The 25,293-nt window shown below is 59.8% G+C and overlaps 1 protein-coding gene across 3 annotated transcripts in view; it reads left to right on the top strand.

Moving 5' to 3' along the window:
- The window catches only part of FBLN2 (fibulin 2), a 65,733-nt gene that overhangs the window by 16,016 nt on the left and 24,424 nt on the right, over positions 1 to 25,293 (top strand). For all 3 annotated transcript variants that reach the window (XM_069562440.1, XM_069562439.1, XM_069562438.1), the window contains exon 2: positions 6,286 to 7,574. In XM_069562440.1, coding sequence (XP_069418541.1) covers positions 6,341 to 7,574 — 1,234 coding nt within the window. In that variant the 5' untranslated portion in view covers positions 6,286 to 6,340. The remainder of the gene's footprint in view (positions 1 to 6,285; positions 7,575 to 25,293) is intronic.

The raw sequence follows: 25,293 nt of genomic DNA, 5'->3' as shown, positions 1-25,293 counted from the left end.
CCGTGGGGCTCAGCCCTTCCACGCGCCTGAGGCGGGCCGTGGGGCTCAGCTCTTCCACGCGCCTGAGGCGGGCCGTGGGGCTCAGCCCTTCCACGCGCCTGAGGCGGGCCGTGGGGCTCAGCCCTCGCCCAGGGACGCCTGGCTTCTGGCCCCACTGCGCAGGTGCTCCTGTCCTCACCTGCATCCTTGCCGTCCTCACCTGGACCGTCTCCGGGCTCCTCAAACGCAGCCTGGCCCAGCCTCCTCTGCCCGCCGTGGCGCCCCTCCATGGAAGCCCCGGCTCCACCCATCCTTCCAGACGCTCCGGGCCCAGGCCTCCGCTTCTCCTGAACCCCTTACCCGTCACCCAGGCTGCCAGCCGGTCCTGCCACGCCCTCTCCCGCTGCCCATCATTTGCCCAGCTTCCTGCTCTCAACGCGGCAGCAGAGAAGCCCTTTAGGTCGAGCACCCTGTCAGATCATTCCCGGCTCCGGGGCTCCCTGGCCGTTACCACCTGGCCCTTGCTCGCTGGGCTCCACCGTGGAGGGTGGACCCTGCGGGTGGGGGGCACCCCTGTCCCTGCCCAGTCCTGCCCCAGGCCCTCTGCACTGCGGTCTCTGCTCTGCTGTGCTCTGCCTCCCGAGGGGGACGGGGCTCAGGCCCCCACTCAAATGGCACTTCCTCAGAGAAGCCTTGCCCGGCTCCCCTGGCTGACACAGCCTCTGCCCTGCCCCGGCCTCTTCCTGTCCCATTTCCTGGCTTTCATTCATTTACGTCTCCATTGTCCTCACGGCCGCCTGGCGTTCAGTGATCTCCGGAGTCCCTGTGGGCTGGCACCGGCCTCGCCACGCTGGGGCCACAGCGCTGGCGGACAAGCCCCGTTTGGAGGGCGCCGGCCTGGGGGGCCTGTGCCCCCCACTCCTGGCCGAGTGGCTGCGGAGGCGGGCGGCTGCTGCTGCTCTGCGACCGCCGAGCCGCGCTGTCACCGCCCCGCTGGCCGAGCCCTTGTGCCACTGTCGTTTCTCCCGTGTTCTCTCATGTTCTCCCGTGTTCTCTCGTCGTTTCTCCCGTGTTCTCTCATGTTCTCCCGTGTTCTCTCGTCGTTTCTCCCGTGTTCTCTCACCGTTTCTCCCGTGTTCTCTCATCGTTTCTCCCATGTTCTCTCATGTTCTCCCGTGTTCTCTCGTCATTTCTCCCGTGTTCTCTCATCATTTCTCCCGTGTTCTCTCACCGTTTCTCCCGTGTTCTCTCACCGTTTCTCCCGTGTTCTTTCACCGTTTCTCCCGTGTTCTCTCACCGTTTCTCCCGTGTTCTCTCGTTTCTCCCATGTTCTCTCGTTTCTCCCGTGTTCTCTCGTTTCTCCCGTGTTCTCTCATGTTCTCCCGTGTTCTCTCGTCATTTCTCCCGTGTTCTCTCATCATGTTCTCCCGTGTTCTTTCACTGTTTCTCCCGTGTTCTCTCGTTTCTCCCATGTTCTCTCGTTTCTCCCGTGTTCTCTCGTTTCTCCCGTGTTCTCTCATGTTCTCCCGTGTTCTCTCGTCATTTCTCCCGTGTTCTCTCATCATGTTCTCCCGTGTTCTTTCACCGTTTCTCCCGTGTTCTCTCACCGTTTCTCCCGTGTTCTCTCGTTTCTCCCATGTTCTCTCGTTTCTCCCGTGTTCTCTCGTTTCTCCCGTGTTCTCTCATGTTCTCCCGTGTTCTCTCGTTTCTCCCGTGTTCTCTCGTTTCTCCCGTGTTCTCTCGTCGTTTCTCCCGTGTTCTCTCGTCGTTTCTCCCGTGTTCTCTCATGTTCTCCCGTGTTCTTTCGTCGTTTCTCCCGTGTTCTCTCGTCGTTTCTCCCGTGTTCTCTCGTTTCTCCCGTGTTCTCTCATGTTCTCCCGTGTTCTCTCTTCGTCTCTCCCGTGTTCTCTCACCGTTTCTCCCGTGTTCTCTCATTTCTCCCGTGTTCTCTCGTTTCTCCCGTGTTCTCTCATGTTCTCCCTTGTTCTCTCTTCGTCTCTCCCGTGTTCTCTCACCGTTTCTCCCGTGTTCTCTCGTCGTTTCTCCCGTGTTCTCTCGTTTCTCCCGTGTTCTCTCATGTTCTCCCTTGTTCTCTCTTCGTCTCTCCCGTGTTCTCTCACCGTTTCTCCCGTGTTCTCTCATTTCTCCCGTGTTCTCTTGTTTCTCCCGTGTTCTCTCACCGTTTCTCCCGTGTTCTCTCATCATGTTCTCCCGTGTTCTCTCGTCGTTTCTCCCGTGTTCTCTCATGTTCTCCCGTGTTTTCTCTTCATCTCTCCTGTGTTCTCTCACCGTTTCTCCCGTGTTCTCTCATTTCTCCCGTGTTCTCTCATTTCTCCCATGTTCTCGTTGTTTCTCCCGTGTTCTCTCATGTTCTCCCGTGTTCTCTCGTCATTTCTCCCGTGTTCTCTCGTTTCTCCCGTGTTCTCGTTGTTTCTCCCGTGTTCTCTCATGTTCTCCCGTGTTCTCTCGTTTCTCCCGTGTTCTCTCGTCGTTTCTCCCGTGTTCTCTCGTCGTTTCTCCCGTGTTCTCTCGTCGTTTCTCCCGTGTTCTCTCATTTCTCCCGTGTTCTCTCATGTTCTCCCGTGTTCTCTCGTTTCTCCCGTGTTCTCTCGTTTCTCCCGTGTTCTCTCGTCGTTTCTCCCGTGTTCTCGCGTCGTTTCTCCCGTGTTCTCTCATGTTCTCCCGTGTTCTCTCGTTTCTCCCGTGTTCTCTCGTCGTTTCTCCCGTGTTCTCTCGTCGTTTCTCCCGTGTTCTCTCGTCGTTTCTCCCGTGTTCTCTCGTTTCTCCCGTGTTCTCTCATGTTCTCCCGTGTTTTCTCTTCATCTCTCCTGTGTTCTCTCACCGTTTCTCCCGTGTTCTCTCATTTCTCCCGTGTTCTCTCATTTCTCCCGTGTTCTCGTTGTTTCTCCCGTGTTCTCTCATGTTCTCCCGTGTTCTCTCGTCATTTCTCCCGTGTTCTCTCATTTCTCCCGTGTTCTCGTTGTTTCTCCCGTGTTCTCTCATGTTCTCCCGTGTTCTCTCGTTTCTCCCGTGTTCTCTCGTCGTTTCTCCCGTGTTCTCGCGTCGTTTCTCCCGTGTTCTCTCATGTTCTCCCGTGTTCTCTCGTTTCTCCCGTGTTCTCTCGTCGTTTCTCCCGTGTTCTCTCGTCGTTTCTCCCGTGTTCTCTCGTCGTTTCTCCCGTGTTCTCTCGTTTCTCCCGTGTTCTCTCATGTTCTCCCGTGTTCTCTCGTTTCTCCCGTGTTCTCTCATGTTCTCCCGTGTTCTCTCTTCGTCTCTCCCGTGTTCTCTCACCATTTCTCCCGTGTTCTCTCATCATGTTCTCCCGTGTTCTCTCGTCGTTTCTCCCGTGTTCTCTCATGTTCTCCCGTGTTTTCTCTTCATCTCTCCTGTGTTCTCTCACCGTTTCTCCCGTGTTCTCTCATTTCTCCCGTGTTCTCTCGTTTCTCCCGTGTTCTCGTTGTTTCTCCCGTGTTCTCTCATGTTCTCCCGTGTTCTCTCACCGTTTCTCCCGTGTTCTCTTGTTTCTCCCGTGTTCTCGTTGTTTCTCCCGTGTTCTCTCATGTTCTCCCGTGTTCTCTCGTCATTTCTCCCGTGTTCTCTCGTCGTTTCTCCCGTGTTCTCTCGTCGTTTCTCCCGTGTTCTCTCATCATGTTCTCCCGTGTTCTCTCATCATGTTCTCCCGTGTTCTCTCGTCATCTCTCCCGTGTTCTCTCGTCGTTTCTCCCGTGTTCTCTCGTCGTTTCTCCCGTGTTCTCTCGTCGTTTCTCCCGTGTTCTCTCGTCGTTTCTCCTGTGTTCTCTCATCATGTTCTCCCGTGTTCTCTCGTCGTTTCTCCCGGGTTCTCTCATGTTCTCCTGTGTTCTCTAGTCATCTCTCCCGTGTTCTCTTGTCGTTTCTCCCGTGTTCTCTTGTCGTTTCTCCCGTGTTCTCTCGTCGTTTCTCCCGTGTTCTCTCATGTTCTCCCGTGTTCTCTCATTTCTCCCGTGTTCTCTCGTTTCTCCCGTGTTCTCGTTGTTTCTCCCGTGTTCTCTCATGTTCTCCCGTGTTCTCTCGTCATTTCTCCCGTGTTCTCTCGTCGTTTCTCCCGTGTTCTCTCGTCGTTTCTCCCGTGTTCTCTCATGTTCTCCCGTGTTCTCTCCTCATCTCTCCCGTGTTCTCTCATCATGTTCTCCCGTGTTCTCTCACCGTTTCTCCTGTGTTCTCTCGTGTTCTCCCACATTCCTTTGTCGTGTTCTGCCCAGCTCAGCCAGGTGGTGGGCGGCATGAAGACTGTTTCCTCTTTCTTTCTCTCTGTTAAAAACACAGTAAAGTGAAGCCCCTATCCTTATATTTCTCAGGTGTGAAACTTACAAACTTAAAATACTAGTGGTACCGCTTCATTGTGTTTGTTGCTGAATCAGAGGGCTTTAGCAGTGACTGGCATAGCTCCGGGGCGGGGAGTGGGTGGAGAGGGACCCTCATCTCTGACCAGGAGCACGCGGCCCCAGGCGGTGCAGGCCTGCTCCCGGGTCGCGGCAGGTCCCAGGGCCGTGGGACCACTGACCTTTGTGAGGATGGAGGTGAGGGGACGAGAGAGGACCTGTGAGAAGGTGACATTTAAGTAGCTTGTAGAGGAGGCTGAGGAGGGGCTGCGGGGGTCACATGAGGGCCCTGGAGGGCAGGTCGGGGTGGCTCCCACAGGGAATCCAGGCTGCTCCTTGCTGTCCGGGAAGCCATGGGGTCAGCTGCTCTCAGAGCACACTGGCTTTGCAGAGAAAGCGATCAGGGGGAGGGAGGCGGCAGGCGGCTTCCAGGGTCCTGGTTGGGGGAGGGAAGTGTGCGGCTTGAGCAGGGCAGGGCTGTGATGATGGAGGTGGGTGGGCAGGGGCGGGTGCATGGAGGGGGCGAGCAAGGGTGGGTGGAGAGGGGCGGACTGTAGTGATGGAGAGGGGCGGGCAGAGGTGGATGGAGAGGGGCTGGCTGTGGTGATGGAGAGGGGCTGGCAGGGGTGGGTGGAGAGGGGTGGGCTGTGGTGATGGAGAGGGGCGGGCTGTGGTGATGGAGAGGGGCTGGCAGGGGTCGGTGGAAGGAGGCGGGCAGGGTGCATGGAGGGGGCGGGCAGGGGTGGGTGGAGAGGGGCGGGCTGTGGTGATGGAGAGGGGCGGGCAGGGGTGGGTGGAGAGGGGCGGGCTGTGGTGATGGAGAGGGGCTGGCAGGGTGGATGGAGAAGGGTTGGCAGGGTGGATGGAGAGGGGCTGGCAGGGTGGATGGAGGGGGCTGGCAGGGGTGGGTGGAGAGGGGCGGGCTGTGGTGATGGAGAGGGGCTGGCAGGGTGGGTGGAGAGGGGCGGGCTGTGGTGATGGAGGGGGCGGGCAGGGGTGGGTGGAGAGGGGCGGGCTATGGTGATGGAGAGGGGCTGGCAGGGTGGGTGGAGGAGCAGGGCAGAGGCGGGGAGCTGTTCACAGGGCCCCATGAATAGACGGCATCGGCGTGTGTGTGTGTGTGTGTGTGTGTGTGTGCGTGTGCAGGACAGTGTGCGTGCAAGGCTAATTCTGCAAACGGCAGTAACGTTTGCTGAGGAGGTTGGCATAAGGCTGCCTTGCAGCTAAGCTTGCAGTCATGGGAGGTCTGTTGGGGGTTGTTCCTGAGCCCTGGGATCTGAGGGCCACCTTGGTGGGGGGCTTGGTTGCTGCGTGAGACCTGGGAGGGCCTGGTTCCTGCCTCGCATCCACCTGGCTGTGTTCTTCGGCTGGTTGCCCCGGGCCTTTGGGCGCGTGGCTGGGAGTCAACCTGGATTTCGGGGGGAAACAAGCTGGGTGCTACCGTGTGCACATGCCTGGGACCGTGTGTGCGAGAGCACCCGTGGTGTCCCGGCACACGGGCGAGGCTTGGTGCCACGGTGTTCATAACTGCCTGGAGGACTGTGGTGGGGCCTCTGCCTGCCCGTCACCCGCATGCCTGTGGCCGTGTGCCCAGTGAACACGTGTGATGTGTGTGTGTGTGTGTGTGCATGCGGGACTGGGGGCAGAGGGTCCCACTCGGGGACGTGCCAGGAGGCAGGTGAGGGCGGGGGCTGCAGCCCTGAGCTGGGTGCTGGCAACCCTGTACACCACCCAGGTGAGAACCACGGTGACCTGTCTGTGCAGCGTCCGAGCAGGTGGGAATGTGTGTGCGGGGATGTGGGCCGAGTTCCGCGTGTGAATGGAGGCGGTGAGGCTGTCCAGCCATGCCCCCACGTGCTGGTGTGTGTGCCGGGCGTGCACGTGAGTCCCCCCACCCCCACCCCCACCACGCGGTGCTGACCCCTGTCCTTTCTGATTCCCCCAGGGCCTCGCGGGAGAGGACGGTCTGTCTGGAGGCTGCACGTGGCCGGCTGCGGGGCATGGCGCGACTCGGGGAGCCCGTGGGAGCCTGGCTGGCCCTGGCCCTGGCCCTGGCCCTGAGTCCCGGCGGTGCAGCAGCCCCGGGGCAGGACTGCACGGGCGTCGAGTGCCCCCCGCTTGAGAACTGCATCGAGGACGCGCTCGAGCCGGGGGCCTGCTGCGCCACGTGCGTGCAGCGGGGCTGTGCCTGCGAGGGCTACCAGTACTACGACTGCCTGCAGGGCGGCTTCATGCGCGGCCGCGTGCCCGCCGGCCAGTCCTACTTCGTGGACTTCGGCAGCACCGAGTGCTCCTGCCCGCCGGGCGGTGGCAAGATCAGCTGCCAGTTCATGCCCTGCCCGGAGCTGCCGCCCAACTGCATCGAGGCTGTGGTGGCGGCCGACAGCTGCCCACAGTGCGGCCAGGTGGGCTGCGTCCACTCCGGCCGCAAGTACGCCGCCGGCCACACCGTCCGCCTGGCGCCCTGCCGGGCCTGCCACTGCCCCGACGCGGGCGGCGAGCTCATCTGCTACCCGCTGCCCAGCTGCCACGGAGATGCCACCCCCGGAAACACCTCGGACGCCGAGGAGGGCGACCCTGAGCGGCACTACGAGGACCCCTACAGCTACGACCAGGAGGTGGCCGAGGCGGAGGCCCTGGCGGGCGAGCTCCAGGCGGGCGCTGGGGGCCCGGCCGCTCTGGGAGGCGGGGGTCAGCCACCTTCAGCCCTCCAGGCCACTCTCTGGCCGGCCGCCCTCCCCAGGCCCACGGCAGCCGCCGCTCTGGGTCCCCCGGCCCCCGTGCAGGCCAAAGCCAGGAGAGTGACGGACGACGGTCAGGAAGACAGGGAGGCGCCGGCCACCCGGGAGCAGCTGGCCGCAGGCGGCCCCCGGGGGCTGGATGGACGGCCCACGGCAGGCCCGATGCCGGCTCACCCTGTCCGGGAGGAGGGGGCCGAGGCCAGGGCCGGGGTGGAAGAGAACCTCATCCCCGACGTGCAGGCCACGCACCGCAGTGCCGGGCCCCTTCCCACGCTCAGCGTGCCCAGCATCCTCCTGACCGAGACCACGCAGGGCCCCCCCACAGACCCCACCGAGCCCAGTGCCCCTGCCGCCCTGACCACACTTCAGCGGGAGATCCCCCGCGCCCCGCCCACCCAGGAAGTGCCCCAGCAGCCGGCCGGGCCCCGGTCCCGGCTGGAGGAGGAGGAGGACCCCAACTCCGTGCACTCTGTCCCGAGAGGCGGCCTGGAAGGTAAGACTCTTCCCTGGCTCCTCCAGGGAACCTTGTCCAGCGGAGGGCGTCTTCGGGTCCTGGTGCCAGCCCAGGTCTGTGCTCAGCTGGAGAGGGGTTGGGGAGGGGGGAGTCTGTGGCTGAGCCCACCCCTCTGAGGGAGCCCTGGGAACCTGTTTTCTGGAGACCTCTGTCCACGACAGGGAGTCCATGTCCTGTCCAGGCCTGGCTTGTTCACTGTGAAGACCTTCACTGGGCATCAGCCTTGGGCAGGCCCTGTGGGACCCTGGGGAGGCAGGCATGGGCCCGGCTGGCCCTGGTCCATGGGCTGTGAGCGGGCCACTCCTGGGCGGGGTCCAGGAGGGTTTCCTGGGGACGGGGGGGCCCGTCTGTCCAGAGCTGTGGCCCTCGGCGGGTGTCCACGGTGTGCTGAGGCTGAGACTGTAGGCCCCCAGCCCGGCGGCTCCTTCCCTGCATCCTGCTCTCAGTGGACGGTGCAGCGCTCGCCCTCACCGAGTGCCTGCCCCGTCTGTGGCTTGATCCGTGCACAGGCTGGGCGCTGGGCTCCCGCTTTTCAGCTCACCAGGTCGAGGGTGGAAAGGTGTGGTTCGTGGTCTCACGGCAGGAGGTGGCGGGTTGCCACCAGGGCAGCGGACTTCCGGGGGCTCCTCCTCACCCAGGCCCCCGGGCCTGCAGGAGGCGGGGAGCGTAATGAAGTCCACGTGTGCCCGAGCGGGCGGGCTCGCAGGCCTGGCTCCCAAGTCTGTGCCTGCAGCCTCCGGGGTTTCCAAAATAGACACAGCCCCCCGCCCCTCTGCTTGCTGCCAGAGGCCTCTCTGTGGCTGTGGGCCTTGGAATCCTGGAGGCTTGCTTTGTTCTCGGGCGCCCCAGGTTTTTTTCCTCTGCCTGGGCTTTCTCAGATGGTTTTTGGGGTGTGGCTGCTGCTGCAGTCGGCCAGGGGGTAGGGGCCCCTGACCCAGTGCCCCTCGTCCCATCCGAGGGTTGTCCTGGCAGGGGCCTGGCGGAGGGCGTGGACGGGACGGGCTGGGTTTCGTGATGCTCCTCCAGGGAGGGAGGTGTGGACCGTGGGGCCGGGTGGGGTGAATGTCAGTGGGACCCAGGAGTTTGGCCCTGGCCGCATGAACAAGGACTGACCGCCGCCCGTCACCCCATCCATCTTGCCGCTGCCTCCTCCTCACCCTGACCCCTGACCCCTCTGCCTGACCCCTGACCCCTACCAGTTCTCCCGGCCTGTAACTCAGGCAGGCACCACTTTGTGCCTCGCTCTCTCCATCTATAAGTGCAGGGAAGGCCCTTCGTCGGGGGCAGGGAAGGGTTCTGAGGGTTAAATGAACTAACCCATTCAAGCTCGGAGAGGGGCACAGCGCTGCTGAGTAATTAAAAACGCTCGCCGTGATTATCCACCCTCTGTTTCTCAGTCCAGCTACTCCGTTTCTGCAATAGACGAGTGCAGAACAGCCTCTCTGCACCAGGGGTCGGGCTGGTGAAACTGGGCGGGCACAGCCTCTGCCCTCTGTGGTCTGGTGGGGGCGGAGGGCACGCGTGGATGGGCACACGGAATTATTCGTGGTCGCCACCGTGCACACAGCGTGGGGAGGGGGTTGCGGGAGGCCTGGTGGGTGGGGGTCGGGCCCAGTGGCACGTTGCTGGGGCAGCCAGGGCCTCTGTGCCTTCTGCTGCTGTTGCAGGGAGTGGCTGGGAGATCCCGAGGGAAGGAGGGCCCTTGGGTAAAGCTGGGGAGCTGGTAGCTTGGTCCTGCTTGCCTGTGGGACCTGCTGAGAGGTGGGTCACGGGGCGGAAATGCTCCTTGGCCATGCTGCTGTGGCAGCCCGGGCCTGGAGAAGGTGGTTGCCAGCCGTCGCGCCAGGCCCAGCTCAGGCAGGGTTCCAAGCCTTGCCAGGGTTCCCGGCCGCCTCTGGGATGTCCAGATGGGACCTGCTGGGAGCCACATGCCTGACTCCCCCACGGGGAGAGGGGCTCTGACGCCTCCTGTCACTCGGGGGCTTCTACTGCTGGGCTGGCAGGATGGAGGGACCCGGGGACCACCCCACCCTGCCCCCCTGAGCACAAGGGAGGGAACCTGGGGTCAGGGTGGCCCAGCTAGAGGCAGCCCCCTCCCCAGAAAAGGACCCCAGCGAAACCTGCAGGCCCCGGGACCGTGTGGGAGGAGGAGCCCCCCCGCCCCCGGATTTTGCTGGGTAGGGGTGTTTGAGCTGCTCGACGTCTGGGTAACAGAGAAGCTTTGACTGAGATCGCTGCGTGCTAGCTGTACCCCGTATCGTGCTCGAGGCCTGTGCCCGCACTGTCGTAAGCTCTCTGAGACCAGAGGCCCTTTCAGTCATCACAGCTGCCCCCTCGGCACATGGCGGAGGAATCGGGGCCGCTTCCCCACCGACACACGTGCAGGAGGCGGCGGGCCCACCTCACCCCCCATTTCTCCACATCTTCACCCCAACAGTCACTTCCGGTGCCCGGCCTGCCCGGGGGCTGTGACGCATGCCAGATGTTCCCCAAAACCCAGCGCGGCCCTGTCGCCGGGACCGTATAGTTCAGCGGAAGAGAAAGCTCGAGCGTCGTGGGGGTGGAGCGGATGCACTCTGCGGGCCTGTCCAGGGGATCTGACGTCCTTGGAGATCAGGGAGGGCTTCCTGGAGGAAGGGCTGTTTGAGCAGGAGGAGCTGTTGACCGAGTGGCAGTGGGGAGCAGAGAGTGTCTGGCAGAGGCCCTGCAGGTGGAGGGGAGGTTGGGTTGGGATGAGGCTGTGTGGCTGCGGCGAGAAGAGGCCCGGGAGGGGCAGGGACCCAGCCCAGGGCAGCAGTGTTACCCTCAGCATGAAGACTGGGGCCTTTCCCCAGGGGCAGGTGTGAGGCAGGAGCTGGTACAGTCTTACTTGGGTCCTGGAACGCTTCTTCCGGGTGCAGGGGCAGAACGTGGGGCCTTCAGCGTCTGGGGTTCTCCAGGGTCCCCCAGAGTCCCCGGGTTGTGGGTCCAGGCAGCAGAGAGACCCGCCCAGCCTCTGCCTGGTTCCTGGACGATCGCCGCAGACTGTGGCCTCTGCTGTCCTCTCCAGTCCGGGCGTGTGGGAGATTTAAACTCGCGCTGGGTCTGAGAGGTCCCCGAGCACAGCCGGGGGACCCGAGGGAACCAGGCTGGAAACTTGGACAGCTGAGCCCACGTCCTATGCGGGAGTGCCTGGCTCCCGGAGCGGCCTGGAGAGGGGGCATCCCCCCGCCCCCATGCCGAGCTCACAGGCAGGCCAAGTGGCTCTGCCCCAGCCCATGCCGCTGGGAGCAGACCAGGGACCCAGGAGCCCCCCGGCCCCTGCCCGTCCACGCTGAGTCCCCGGGCGAAGCTCAGCCTCGCTCCTCGTGTGACCGGAGGCCTGGGATGCTACCTTTCTGAGCCCCAGGTTCCTCACTGACCCCGCACAGCTGGGGCCGGCCCCCGCTCCCTCTTGTTCAGTCACTCAGTCGTATTCGACCCTTCGTGATTCCTTGGACTGCAGCACACCAGGCTTCCCTGTCCTTCACCGTCTCCCGGAGTTTGCTCAAACTCCTGTCTCTTGAGTCGATGATGCCACCAGCCGTCTCATCCTCGGTCGCCCCCTTCTCCTCTGTCTGCCTTTGGGCTGAGGGTGCACGCCAGTGCCACGGGTCAGCGTCTTTCTGCAAAGCACCTTCGTAAGCGCTCGGATTTTGTTGCACACATTTAGAAGACGTCTTGTGAACGCGAGCTTCCTGGCTTTTGTTGGAAATCGGCTTCTGTGGGCACACCAGGCCCCTGTGTCCTGGGGCAGCCGCCAAGGGATCTGAGAAGGGGCTGCCTGCCCGTCGGGGTGCAGTGGGGGAGCTGGACTGTCCTGGGCTGGTTCCCCTCGGTTTCGTCACTGGCCCAGCCCCAGTTGGCAGCTGGGTGGTGGATGGGTCTTCTGCAGGGGGTGCCTGTCAGGGCACTGAGAGGTCCTGTGTGGTGACCTTGGGCAGGTCTCTGTTGTCCTTCTATTCCATGGAAGAGGAACTGGGATCCTGAGAGTGGAGGGGATTTTCTAGAGGGCGTAGTAGAGCTGAGCAGGGGGCCCTCGTCTCCCAGGCGAGGGGTTGGCTCCCAGCGCCCATGGGGCACCAGGGGCAGGAAGGGGTCCCCGGCTTTGGCTGCTCCCAGAGCCTGTGGCACTTGGAGGAAAAGGGCTCATTTCACAGCCGCTCCCCATAGTGAAGGTGTGGCCTGAGGGGGTTTCTTGGCTTTAGGAAAACGGTTTCCTTCCTTCCTGCCTCCCTCCCCCTCTTCCTTCCTAGACAGCTTTATGAGACATTGTTCATGCACCATTAAGCCCTCCCATTTAAAGCATACAATTCAGTAGGTTTTGTCAGGGTTGTGAAAACATCATCAGAATCGAATTCTGGAACACTCTCATCACCCCAGAAAGAAACCCCATACCAGTAGCAGCCACCTCCGGCTCCCTCTTCCCAGGCCCCAGCAGACTCCGGTCTAGCTCCGTCTCTGTGGATTGCGTGTGCTGGTCGTTCCTGGACGTGGGATCACAGAGTATGTGGCCTTTGGGGACTGCCCCCGGGTAGTCACTCGGCGTGACGCTGCGGCGTTTCCTCCGTGTTGCAGCGTGGATCAGGGCTGCGCTCCTCGTGGCGGGCGTTCCAGCGTGGCGATGGGCCACGTCTTTGTCTGTGCGCTGCCAGGTGATGCACAGTTGGCACCTTTTGGCTGCTGTGAGTGCCACTGCTCGTGGTGTTCATTACGTACCTTTGAGTGGCTGTGTGTTTTCACATCTTTGGGGGATGTACCCAGGAATGTCGTCTTGCTGGGTCATCTGGTAACTCTGTGTAACTGTCATGAAACACAGAACTGCTAACCCACAGCGGCTGCCCCCACTGTCTTTGCCAGCACTTGTTATTGTCTGTATTTTTTTTTAAATATTTATTTAGTTTTTATTTTTGACTGTACTGGGTTTTAGTTGTAGCATATGGGACCTGGTTCCCCAACCGGGAATTGAGCCCCAGCCCCCTGCGTTGGGAGCTCAGAGTCTTAACCACTGGACCACCAGACACCTGTATGTCTTTTTGAATGTGATGTGCTGAAGTCTTGGGTGTTATCTCACTGCGGGTTTCACTGGCGTTTCCCTGAAGGCTGGTGACGTTGAGCTCCTTTTCTCGAGTTTAGACAGCCCTGAACATGCAAGCGCGCGTTCTGTTAGCCATCAAAGCGATGCCATCGTCCCTGTCACGTGGTTTCTGGAAGATTCCACCGCCTACTCATAGGAGAAGGGGCACGAAGGAGGCCACCAGCGTTGTTCTGAGAGTAACCGTGACCCCGTGGGTCCCCGGCTCGGTCTCAGGGACCCCGGGGCGTAGGAGCACGCTTGGGAACCACAGGTCGACTCTGCCATGTGTGTTAGGCGTGTGCACTACCTTTCACAGATACAGCGTCGTGCGCGGACCTTTCTGTCCCCTGCGTTCCTCCGTGGACAGCCCACCCTGGGGCGCTCCCTGTCGGCACATGGGGAGGAGCTCTGCTCTCTGCTCGCCCCCGCAGTGGCTCACTATCCCTGCTGGTGGATGCTCGGTTCTCTCCATTGCCCCAGTGAACGTCTTCCTGTCCTGGCAGGAAGTTGCCGGGTCCGTGTCCTTGTGGGTTTCTCTCTTTACTCTTGGTGAGCCATTTAGCTTCTGAGACCCTCTCAGAAGCGCGCACGCGTGTATGCTCCCAGCCACTCGGTCGTGTCTGACTCTGCCGTTTGCTACTCCAGGGCATCTTCCCGACCCAGGGGTTGACCTTGTGTCCCTTGTCTCCCTGTGTCCCCGGCCTTGGCAGGCGGGTTCTTCCCACCGCGCCCCCTGGGCAGCCTCAGAAACTTGCAGCTCAATGATACGTCTCAGAGGTGAACGCCCGCGTGCCCAGCACCCGGATCATGAGGCATCATCCCGAGATGCAGGGTCCCCTCGTCTGTGCCCGTCCCCAGAACTGCTGCCCTGCCCGCAAGCCGCTCTGGGAGCTTTGTGAACGGAGCCGTGTAGTCCGCTCTCTGGGGTGGCGACTTGCGCTCAGCACGGCACGTTCATGCCCACATGTTGTGGGCGCCGCGGTTCGTCCTTTTTGTGGCTGAGAGCCGCTCCATGGTGAGGACAGACCCCGGTTGGTGGTTCCTCCTCCTGAAGGGCTGTGGGCTTGTTTCTGGTGTGGACCCTTTGGAGAAGGGCTGCTGTGCGCACGCCACTCCTGTTTTAATGGCTGCCTGCACGCTTTTCTCCAGGGAAGCACCAGCCAGCTGCCATGGGCTCTGCTGGAGAGACCACGGGGTGTGTGCATCTAGTCGGTGCCTGCCAACTCCCCTCCACGAATGGTACCAGACGGTACTCACGCCTGCCGTGTATAAGAGTGCCTGTTTCCTAAGATACTGAGTCAGCAAATATTTATGAGTGCCTCCTGCACAATTCTAGGTGCCAGAGAGACAGCTGAGGTCAAACTGAATGAAGTTGGCACCCCTCACGGGCCCTCCACCCTGTGGGAGGGGGTGCCCACAGCCACCCGTGAGAACATGTCAGATCTGTGTCAGATGCTGAAGAGCGCCAAGGAGAGCGCTGAGCAGGGCTGTGAGGTGCTTGCACCTCGGCCGGAGGGACGTGTCCCCCAGGACCGCTGGCGTGCACGTGCGCTCCTCTCTTGCCTGCTTCGGCCGAGGGCCCCCCGGGAGGTCTGCCAGCCCTGCGTGGGGTGCGGGTGATCTCTCTGCCGTCTCGCCAAACCGGTGGCAGTCCTCCCAGCGGGGGACGCGCCTCAGTCACGGCACGAATGGATGCACGGTCTTCCGCCTCCGCGGAGCCTCTGCGGTGCACCGTACGCGTTGCTTCCGGCTCCCAAGACCACAGTTCGGCCAGGCTCGCTGCCCCAGGCTGGGAGTGGCCGCTGGGAGGGGCTGCTCTGGGAGCAGTTGTTTCAGGACAGCCCCTACCAGGCCACCTGCCGCCTCCCAACACGCCCGATCCCATCGTGGAAACAGGGCTCCCAGGGAAAGATGAGATGCACACGGGGACTCTTGGACAGGGCTCGGAACCGGCTCAGCCACTGCTTTCTCCGCGTCTGCTGCCCGCCGAGCAGGACGCTGGCCTGGGGTCGAGGGTCCCTCCTGATTTTTATGTTACAGGGGGTTTGGGAAAGAAAGGAAGCACATTGGGTGGTCGTTGCAGTGAATCTACCCCAGGCCTCTGCTCTGGGAACCTCATCTCAGCCCCTAAACAGCCTTCCAGCGAGTCCCCTCCCACCAGGGGACACAGCCCGCGGCCCAGCCGCGAGCAGTGGTGGGCCAGCTGCGAATCCAGGTCCTTCTGATCCTCGGGGGTCCCTGGCCTGGTCCCCAAGGCTGCAGCTGCCCTCCCCCGCGCTGGCTGTGTGACCTCAGGCACATCGCTTCACTGCCCCGGGCCTCGACTTTCTCATCTCTTCCGTGGGCTTCCTGAGGGCTCCCTGCTAGAGTACGTTCTCAGCTGGACCGCCTGCTGGGGTCTGCCGCGTAGCAGGGCTGGCCTCACGCCAGTGTCCTGGGCGCTCCACTGGAAGGCAGTCCCTCTGAGCTCCAGGCTGCTTCCTGTTCACCCACCGAGTGGCTCTCCTGAGGCCCAGCCAAGCCCCCTGGGCCTCCTGCACCCTGAACCTTCCAGAGCCCGGGTGCCCCGTGACCTACAGCTCAGAGGTGGGGGGGCGGGGGTGGGCTCCCCGGGGGGAGTGTCAGCCCCGTCATCCTCCAGCGCTTCCTGCAGGTGGGGCTGGGGTTGTACAGCCTCGGGCCCCTGGTCCTCCAGCGTCTGGGGCCTCCAGGAGGAGCTTCTGTCCGGCCGAGGCCAGCTGTGTGTGGACAGGGTGTCTACTGGGCCCTCCCTGCCTGCTCTGGGATCTCCACGCAGGGAAGTCGGGCGTGGGGCCGAGTTGTGCTGCCCATGAGCCAGCTTGGTCTTCAGAAGGCGAGTCCCCGGCCGAGAGCCTTGCCTCTGAGGCTCTGGCTGTGTGACGTCAGGCGATGGACGCACCCTCTCTGAGGCTCAGTGTCAGCATCGGTGAGACAGAAGGGTAAGCTCTCCCCGCCATGGATTACTGACCAGCGGAGAGAGGGGATGACCGCCCGCCCAGAGCAGCTGCCGTGGCCTGAGCCCCATTCTATCCCTGCCCCGGGGCCCTGCACTCTGGGCGGTGGGCTGCGGGTTTGTTTCTGCTTAAGTGAACAGATGTGGCCTTTTCTGGGGCCAAGAGTTGTCCCTCTGGTGAAGAGGCAAAGGGGCCGGGCCTCGTAGGGTTGGCTGGGGGAGTTCAGCGGCTTACTGTCTGCCCCCACCCCCGCCTGCCCCTCCAGCCCCCCGAGACCTGTAGAGATTTCCCCCCACTCCCCGCCAGGCTGGCCCCTGCCCTGCACCTTCGTTTTGACACCTGCCCACGGACTCAGCTCCCGTCCTGCGGGGTCCTGCCTTCGGCAGCACAGCCTGGCCGTGGGCTGACATCCCAGAAATGGGGAGCATCTCCTCCTTCAGCCTGGGTCGGGCTGTGTATACATCCCGTGGCAGGCGCTGTGGTCCTCCCTGGACATGTATTGATCAGGGTGTTACAAACCGGGACACCCGTGGCATGGGGGGGCCGTCATCCCCACCTCATAGCCAAGGCGCCTGAGGCACAGGGAGGTGACGTCCACGTGCAGGGTCACTGAGGGTGGTGAAGCGGATGTTTGCCGACCGACCACTGATGGCGCCTCCTGGGGTTTTTCCAGCTGCCTGGCCCGGGGGGTGTGGTTCTCCCCGTAGTCAGAAGATCGAGGCTCCAGGTCCCCAGCTCCAGCGTTGCTGCAGAATGAGGGGGGACGAGGCGGCATGACCTGTCACCTTAGATTTTCCTAAAGATGCCTCGGACCTGGAATTTTGAATCAAGTCTGCAGGTCTGTAAATGTATATCAAGGCCCCAGCAAAGCATGCAGTGGGCACCAGCTTGCTGCCTTGTTTAGACTCAGAGAGCGCCAACTGCCCCTAATTATACGTCTAGGACACAGAGGCCAACGGGGGCCTGGCAGACTTCACAGCAAGCTTAGAGGGTGGGGTCCCCAAAGCTCCGACTCCTGGCCTAGCAGAATCCAAGTCCAGAAAACAGGCTCTAGGCTCCTGGAGAGGGTGAGCAGTGAGCAGGCCAGGCGGTGGATCAGGGTCAGCTGGACGCCACCTCCCAGCCGGGGAGCAGCGTGTGCTTGCCGAGACAGGCGGCCCCAGCTCGGTGGGCCAGGGCGGCTCGCGGGCCCATCCTGGAGGGAGGCGTGGGGGCCGGGCGCCGACTCCCGTGGAGGAGCTGTGGGAGTCAGAGCGGAGGTCTGGGCCATGGAGACCTGCTCAGAGAGGGGAGCGGCCGGCCTGTTTCTTTCCCGCCAAGTTGGGCCCACCTGGTCAGGCGGGTGGCCTCAGGGGTGGGAGCTGGTCGCTCAGGGAAGGTCTCGTGATTCCTTGTCCATCGCCGCCTGCCCCCCAGAGCCTGGATCCCGGAACAGAGAGGCTGAGGGTGTTGTCTGCAGTGGCTCAGCCTGTGGGAGGGAGAGCAGGGTTCCGTCTTCCCAGCTCTGCTCCCGGTGACGCCCAGTTCGGGTCCTCAGTGAGGCTGGGGGTGTTACCCATCTCTTCTGGGTCCCTTCACTTTGAATATTCGCCACACACTGCAGACTTCGGGGGATGGGGACAAAGGATGGAGATATTTGCGGGTGGGGTGGGGAAGAGATCTGGCCAAGATCTGGGTTGGGTGGGCCACGTATGTGGGTTACGAGACACAGAAAGTCACTGGGAATTTGGTTCCAGAAGGACCCCAGCCTGGCCCAGGGCATCCCACCTGGGAACACTGGAAACCTTGAGCCCCAGACCCTTGCCCAGTATGCACCCCCCCACCACCCACCCCACTGCCTCCTCTGATGACGGACCCCAGGGTGCCTGCTGCTCCTTCCCCAGGCAGGACTTTTCATGTCCCCTCTGCTGATGCTCTGCTTCCTATTTGCATCTCATCTCAGAACAGAACAAAAAAAAAAAAAACAACTTGTCCAGTTTTTTTTATGTGATTTTTTAAAATGTTTTTGACAAGTCAGTTTTAATAAGATGGGAATTGAAGTTATATTTACATTTCTGTTAGAGTAAATACTGGCTCGGGAAAACCCAAATTGCCTTATAGATAAACATCTTTTCTTATTAAACTGTGGGCATGTATGATGAACTGGTAATTAAACTATCTGGAAAGAACAGGAAAATAGAATGATGTCGCTTACAAGATTTGTCTATAAAACGAAAAGCTATCCCAGGAACCGGAATGCCATCAGACTCTAGTCTGAGCCAAAGCGTCGTCTGGGGTAGCGGCCGTTTCTGAAGCTCATAATGAACCAGAGCGAGTTCACAGTTCTTTCTAAGGAGGAACAAAGTCCGTGTCAGATGTCTTGGTTTTCCTGCAGTGTGAGTTACACTGCAAGCCTGTGCTGGGGTACGGGGGTCTGCAGAAGCCTCTAGAAGCACAGCAAGGGAGTGCCCCCACATCTGGGGCCACCAGGAGCTTCGGCAGGGGCCGGGCTGGCTGGTGGCCGAGGTGAGCCTGGGTGGAGGGCGGGACAGGGCTCCTTCCAGACGAAGGCCACTCTCCTGGGAACCCAGCCTCGGTCACGTGCCCTGCGTCAGAAAGATGCCTGCAGTATCTGCTTCTGGACTCCTCTCCAGTGGCTCGCTCACCCTTCGGGCGTGAGCTGTCCGCTGCAGCGTCCAAGTGCTTGCGTCTCGTTGTTGCTTCCTTGTTTCTGGGAAAGTTTCCTTCTCAGAAAACAAGGCTGGTCCCGTTCAGTTTGTCAGCGTTTGCCTGCAGGTTCCCTGTGCCCAGTGGCCCTTTCTGGGGTGGCATCCGCTAACCGTGGTGCCCGGGCCCCACACGCCTCTTGGACAGAGCAGAGCCTGTCAGGAGTCTCTGCACGGCCCCCGATCAGGGCAGCCTGCTTTTATACAAGCGGCTATTCTCTTCTCGTGGTGTTGGCTTCTCATTGATAGTGACGGTCCCAACAGCCCTAGCCCTTTAAAACGCCCCCAACAGACCCACGCCCCTACTCCCTGGTGAGGCTGGGAGGGTAGGACTTGTGCTGGTCATCCGACCACTGCCTACTACCTTCCAGAGCTTCCCAGGACTGGCCGGAAGCCTGGCATGGCCCGTCCGCATGAACAAAGCCCACCATAGAGCCTGCAAGTATCTGCGGCTCTGCCAGCCACAGCAACCGGCCTCTCAAGTCCCACCTGCTATCCCAACCCCCACCAGGTAGCTGGGACAGACCCTCTAAGCGGCTTGGGCTCGGGAAAGAAATCTCAGTCCTGTAACTGTCCAGGGCTTGTCCTTTCTCTCTGGTTTCAGTTACAGGGCGCAGATGCGTGTGTGATGGACGTGGTTTGGTCTGGCACAGTATGTTGCAACTGAGAAATGAAGGCATCTCTGGATACACTGCTGCTGCGGTCCTCCACCCAACAGCGGCCAGTGCCCTCCTGCTGCGTCTATACTTCCTGAGGCCCCTCCAGTTGCTTTTGTAAACTAGTATCTAATCAGGGACGATGAGATCTTTTCCAGTTCGTGTTGTTTTATTGCTTGACTTTCCTTCTTTCTGAAAGTTTTTATTAAAGAATACCGTAGAGGCTCTGGAGCATCTTTTCATCGAGATTAATTTAATAGTACTCCCTTAAAACTTTTTTATGTCTTACTGTATAGTTTTATAAAGTACTATGTCTGTAAAGCACAGGACTCTTCATAAAAAAAGCTCAGTAGGTTCCAGGCAGCTCCACCCAGATCAAGACACAGAACATCTCGAGTGGGCCAGAATCTTCCTGGTACCCCTTCTCGGCCAGTTCTGCTCTCCCTCCCCCCACCCCACCCCCACCGTGGAAGCCGCAAGGCTGACTTATCACTATCAATGACTCCTGCCTATTCTTGAATTTATTGTGTGTAATGGGAACCATATGATACGATTTCACTTGCGTTTAACTTCTTGAGCTCAGGACCGTGTGTTGCAGAGTCATGCAGACTGCTGCGTGTAGCAGTAATTCATTTTAAAACGCTGCTCTTTATTGCTCCGTCGCAGGGATAAATCATAGTTTATTGATCTGTCGTGGTGTGGATGGAGGTTCGGGCTGTTTCCGATGAGCAACTGTAGTGAGTACCGTGGCTGAGGACATTCTGTGTTTCCGAAAGGTGTTCACCCAGCAGAGGAGTTGCTGCATCTGAGCTGTGGCCGACCCTGCCAGTTTTCCAGAGTGTCACTGGTTTCTGTCCCCACCAGCCATGAGCAACACTCCAGCTGTCCCGTCTTTGCCGACACTGGATGTGGTCTGTTTCATCATCGCCAACCTGGTGGCCGTGTAGAGGGATCTCACGGTGGTTTTAATTTGCGTTCCCTGGCATCTGATGACGTTGAGCATATTTTCATATTACTGTTGAACAGTTTGTTGTTTTTTGCCCGTTTCTAAATTAGGTTTCTTTGTCTTGCCAGTGCCTAGGAATTCTTGAGATGTTCTGAGGATACATCTTCAGCTGGGTCACAAATGCCTCATCTCATTCCCTGCCTTTTCTTTCCAGTCTCATGATGACATTTTCTGATCGGCACATTGTAGATGCTGTCTTCTGAGGAGTGAAGACTTCTCAGTTTAGTGAAATACACTTTATTGATCTTTACTTTTATGGTAATGTATTTTTTGCGCTTTTCAAGAAATCTTTGTCTACCCTGGAGTCATGAAAATATTTTCCTTTGTTACACTCTGGATCTTTTAACTTATTTCACCTTCCACATTAGATCTCGCTTTTTGCTCTGGGTAGCGTGAGTAGGAGTCAAAATTCCTTCCTTTTTCTGTACAAAAGCTTTTAGGTTTAATGAGGTCCCACTTGTTTATTTTTGCTTTTATTTCCATTACTCCAGGAGGTGGGTCATAGAGGGTCTTGCTGCGATTTACGTCAGAGTGTTCTGCCTATGTTTTCCTCAAAGAGGTTTATAGTTTCTGGTCTTACATTTAGGTCTTTAATCCATTTTGAGTTTATCTTTGTGTGTGGTGTTGGGAGTGTTCTCATTTCATTCTCCTACACGTAGCTGCCCAGTTTTCCCGGCACCAACTTACTGAAGGGGCTATTTGCCCCATTGTATCTTCTTGGCTCCTTTGTCAAAGATAAGGTGCCTGTAGGCGAGTGGGCTTATCTCTGGGCTTTCTATCTTGTGTGTATTTCTGGTTTTGTGCCAGTACCATACTGTCTTGATTCAAATGGGTATTCAGTTGCCCCCAGTCTGGGTGTTGAGAAGCCCGTCTCGCGGCCCCCCACCCTGCCCACTGCAGGCTCCGTAGTCAGGGTCGGGTGCACCTGGGTAGGTTTTTTCTGATCTCTCTTTTCTGTTCTGTGTCAAGCTGTCTTGCTCACTGCCCTGAGTTACTGGAGTCCCTTGGGAACTTTTGCTCTCTGGCCGCCTGACTGCCTCTGGCTGGGCGTGTGGTCGGGACGGCTATCTGTTCACCTCTGAAACGGGGCTGGGGATGGGACCTCTTCCTCTACCTGCTGCGGCTGCAGGCTGGTGCCCACCAGGCCAGAGGTCGAGCCAGTCAGCCAGGGTGGCCGGGCACCTCCCAGGTCAGGCTGGGGTAGTCGGCAGGTGGATGAGGTGCTGACTCAGGTCGGGGGAGGGAGTCAGTGGGCACCCCCCACAGGGAAGCTAGGCGGTGAGAGGGGCTGTGAGGGGTGGTGATGCTGGGGGCCTCCTGCCCTGGGTGAGGGATGGAGGCATCTCTGAGGGGCTGGATGGCCTGGGCCTGGCAGCTGGGCTCAGCCCAACCACTCCTGCTGGTTCTCAGCCATCGTGTCCAGGATCCTGGGGCGGGAAGACAGCGCTCAGAGTCTTGCTTGTCTGTCCGTCTTCCAGTCATTGTGAAAGGCGTCCAGGCACAGCCAGGGCCTGCAGGTGACCCCTCCCCCCAAGAACACGGAGCATCGGCGCCGCGGCGTTCCCCGGGCTGTTTGCTCAGGGCCCGCAAACATCCTGTCCAAACAGGGCGCTGGTGGTGGTGGCCGCCCATCACCCTGCAGGTGGACATTTTTCTGCAGCATTTCCAAAGCCGCCGTTCTCTAGGGCTCTGATGTCTGGGAGAGGGAACCCTCTGGAGGGGTCACGACCTCCGGGATGGATTGCCCCCCCCCATTTCCTGTGATCAAAGGAGGTTAGAGTCCCCAGAAGCTCAGGGTCTTTTTTATAACAGCACTTCTCTTCAGTAGGCAATACCTGCCTGCGATAAGGAAGACACATAAAAAGTACAAAAGAGGCCAGCAGTGAGTGACAGGGCGCTGCCTCCTCGCCAGGGCCAGGCCCCTCGCTGTTACCCCTCCTGAAACCCTCCGTGTGTGTGTCTGTGTCCCTTTGAAAAGGTGCTGCTAAGTCGTGCCCGACTCTCTGCGACCCCGTGGACTGTATGTAGCCCCCCAGGCTCCTCTGTCCGTGGGATTTTGACAGTCAGGAATGTTGGAGTAGGGTGCTGTTTCCTCCTCCAGGTCTGAAGAGGTCGGCAGTGGCTTACTAGGCGCTGCTCAGCGTGAAGCCTGCCTTCTTCGCTCCTTGTCGTCTAACGGGAAGTTGTTCCACGGCGTTGCGTGAAGATCTGGCGCCGAGCGTGTCCTTTTTGACACTCGTGTGCAGTGCGGCGGTCGTGGCACCAGCTGTTTCGTCGCTGCCCTGTCGGCGGGGGTGGCTGGGTCTGCGCCTTCGCTGTCGCACATTCCGGGGCAGCTGGTGTCCGGGACTTGGGTGTGCGTGCCCACTGTAGACCTGTGGGCTGATCGGTTTCTCAGAGGGGAGGCGCTGCCTCACCCCTTTGTGTTTATGCTGCCGTGCGTTATTTTCTTCCCGTTGTGGTAAACGACACGTAGTATAGCACTGAGCATTGTAACTGGTTTTAAATGTACACGTCCGTGGCCTTAGGGATGCTCATCCTGGTATGTAACCATCACCACCCTCCCCGCCGTCCAGCTCCCAAGCGTATTCTCTTCTCAAATGGAAGCTCTGTCCCCGTGAAACACTAACCCCCTCATCGCTGCCCCTGCCCTCAGTAACCTCTCCTCTGCCTTCTCTCTTTATCAGCAGAATCCTGTGTAAGTAGAGTCCTCTGTGTAATTCTGTGTAAGTAGAATCTCACACTTGGCCTTTGGTGTCTCGCTTGTGGCACTTTTGGGGACAAAGCTGTCCAGAACTCTTTGCATCTTCAGTCTGAGAATTTTCTAGCCAGACGATCTTCTCCAGTAATGCCTTTGTTATGGGGTACTTGTGAGTAGAGGAGCATGGGGCACTTGCTGGACGGTGGCGGAAGGGCTCGAGGTGGGTGCCACCCACCTCAGCACCAGCCGTGGGGGCGGAGGCTGCGGCCGCCTGCCCGGTCACCGCCGTCCTGGCTTCTGCAGGCACGGGCACCTCGTGCTCGTAGCAGCATTGCCACCTCGGCAGGCGCCCTTCCCTGGGTCGGAGCTTCCCCTGCGAGGAAGCTCAGTGTCTGGCCGTGACGGCTGCTCCCTCAAGGCCGTGTCTCTGTGGGTCACCGGGTCTTCATGGGGCGTGGTGTGCTGTGTGCCCCTTTGCACCCCATGGACCTGCCCGCAGGTCCACCTTCTCCTGGCCACAAATTCAGAGACAGGAAGCAGAACAGAGGTCGCTGAGGGCAGGGGGCAGGGGCTGGAGCGTCCAGGCGGCTCCTGAGGTTGGCACAGGGACCACCCGGGGAGAGGTGGTCTGGGGAAAGTCAGTTACTGGACAGACCCTGGCCGTGGCAGCGCCAGAGGGTGCTCCGGGCTGGTCGCTCAGCCACGTGTGCAGGAGCAAGCCTGGGCGAGCTCAGCCAACCAGGGTGTGGACACACGGAAGAGCCCTGGGGCCGGAACTCTGTGGGCTCGGTGCCCAGGAGCTTAAAAAGACCCCGAGAGACGAAGCTTGCGACTGCAGAGGGGGTGATGGGTGGGGCAGGGGTCCTGGGGGTGCTGCGCTCTGGACAAGAAGCCGGGGTCCACAGCTGGTGGGCTTTGCTAGCCCTGCCTCCCACTCCCGCACCGTCGACAGTACCGGGCAGTGCCAGGCTTGGCACCCGAGCCAATCCCCCACCCGCTCCAAGTGGGTGGCCCTCCCAACCTCAGGGGTCACGCCCCTGCGTTCCTTTGTCTGAGAAAGGGGGGAAGACTAGGAGAGAATGGTGGGGAGCCTGCCAAGTGCAGGCTGGGACCTGGCGTCTGCTGGGGGGGCGGGGGCAGGAAGGGATCCCGCTCCGTCCACAGGGCAGGGAGCCTCCTCCCGGGCTGGCACTGAGATGCTCAGACAGGGCCTCCAGGGCCCTGCTGCATCAAGCCGCCCGGCCGCCCAAGTGGAGAAGCTGAGGCTGGAGAGGGGAAACTGAGGCATGGGACGTCCGGCTCCCTGCCTGATCTCGAGTGGGCCTGACCGGGGTTCCCACCCGTAATAAATGGCTGTGGAGATCAAAGCGCCTGGCTCCCGCCTGGCTTGTGGCCAGCACTCAGCGCATTCCAGCCGTTAGTGTTACCCTGATACGGCACCTACCTCCGGCCATCTGGCTGAGCCCCAGGGGTCTGTTGCCATCTGCTGATCTTTAAGGCCGTCTTGGAGAAGGTTTAGGAAGAAAGAATTCAGTCCTCTGAAAGAAAGGACATTGTGTGCTGAGCTGGGCGGAAAGGGACAAGCTGCCTGGGTACAGTGAGCTCCCCACCACCAGAGGTGTTCAAGCAAGGCGAGACTCCCACGTGCCTGGAGTGTGATGGGAGAGGATTAAGTGTGGATGGTGGCATCACTCTCAGGGGCCACAGAGACTCAGGTCCTACCCTGAGGGGACGAAACAGACAAGTGAAAAAGGAAGCTCATGGATAATAAGAGGGCTTCACATAGTGATCAGCGCCGTGAGGAGACTAGAAAGTGAGTGACGCGGTAAGACTGGGGCTGCGTTTTACCATCAGGCGCTCTCAGCTTTTATCCAGTTGCTTGGGTTAAGGCTTTCCTTCTTGCTTATGAATTGTGCTTTCTTTCTCCCCTTTATTGAGCTTTATTGAGACGTTTTATTGCTGTTCAGTCTGTGAGTCATGTGTCCAACTCTCTGCGACCCCACGAACTACAGCACGCCAGGCTTCCCTGTCTTCCACTATCTCCCTGAGTTCACCCAAACCCATGTCCATCGAGTCGGTGATGCCATCCAGCCATCTCATCCTCTGTCGTCCCCTTCTCCTCCTGCCCCCAATCCCTCCCAGCATCAGAGTCTTTTGCAATGAGTCAACTTTTCGCATGAGGTGGCCAAAGTACTGGAGTTTCAGCTTTAGCATCATTCCTTCCAAAGAACACCCAGGACTGATCTCCTTTAGAATGGACTGGTTGGATCTCCTTGCAGTCCAAGGGACTCTCAAGAGTCTTCTCCCACACCACAGCTCAAAAGCATCAATGAGGCGACTTTTTTCTTCACGTAGATTTAGTGTGTTTACTATGGATTTATTTCCCGGTTTCTTTCTCTGTAGTGTGGGGCTTCTTTTCTTTTCCCTTTCTATTTAATTGTAGCTGGTGTATGGTAAAGCCACCAGTTTCTATGTGTTGATTTTTTTCTACCAAACGATAATAATAATTAGTGTTCATTTCAGTACTGTGTTAACGTTGATTCCTTCGGATTTTCTGGAG

The sequence above is a fragment of the Ovis canadensis genome, chromosome 19 (assembly GCF_042477335.2).
Source record: "Ovis canadensis isolate MfBH-ARS-UI-01 breed Bighorn chromosome 19, ARS-UI_OviCan_v2, whole genome shotgun sequence".
Lineage (NCBI taxonomy): Eukaryota > Metazoa > Chordata > Mammalia > Artiodactyla > Bovidae > Ovis > Ovis canadensis.
This window is presented reverse-complemented; position numbering and strand designations above follow the sequence as displayed.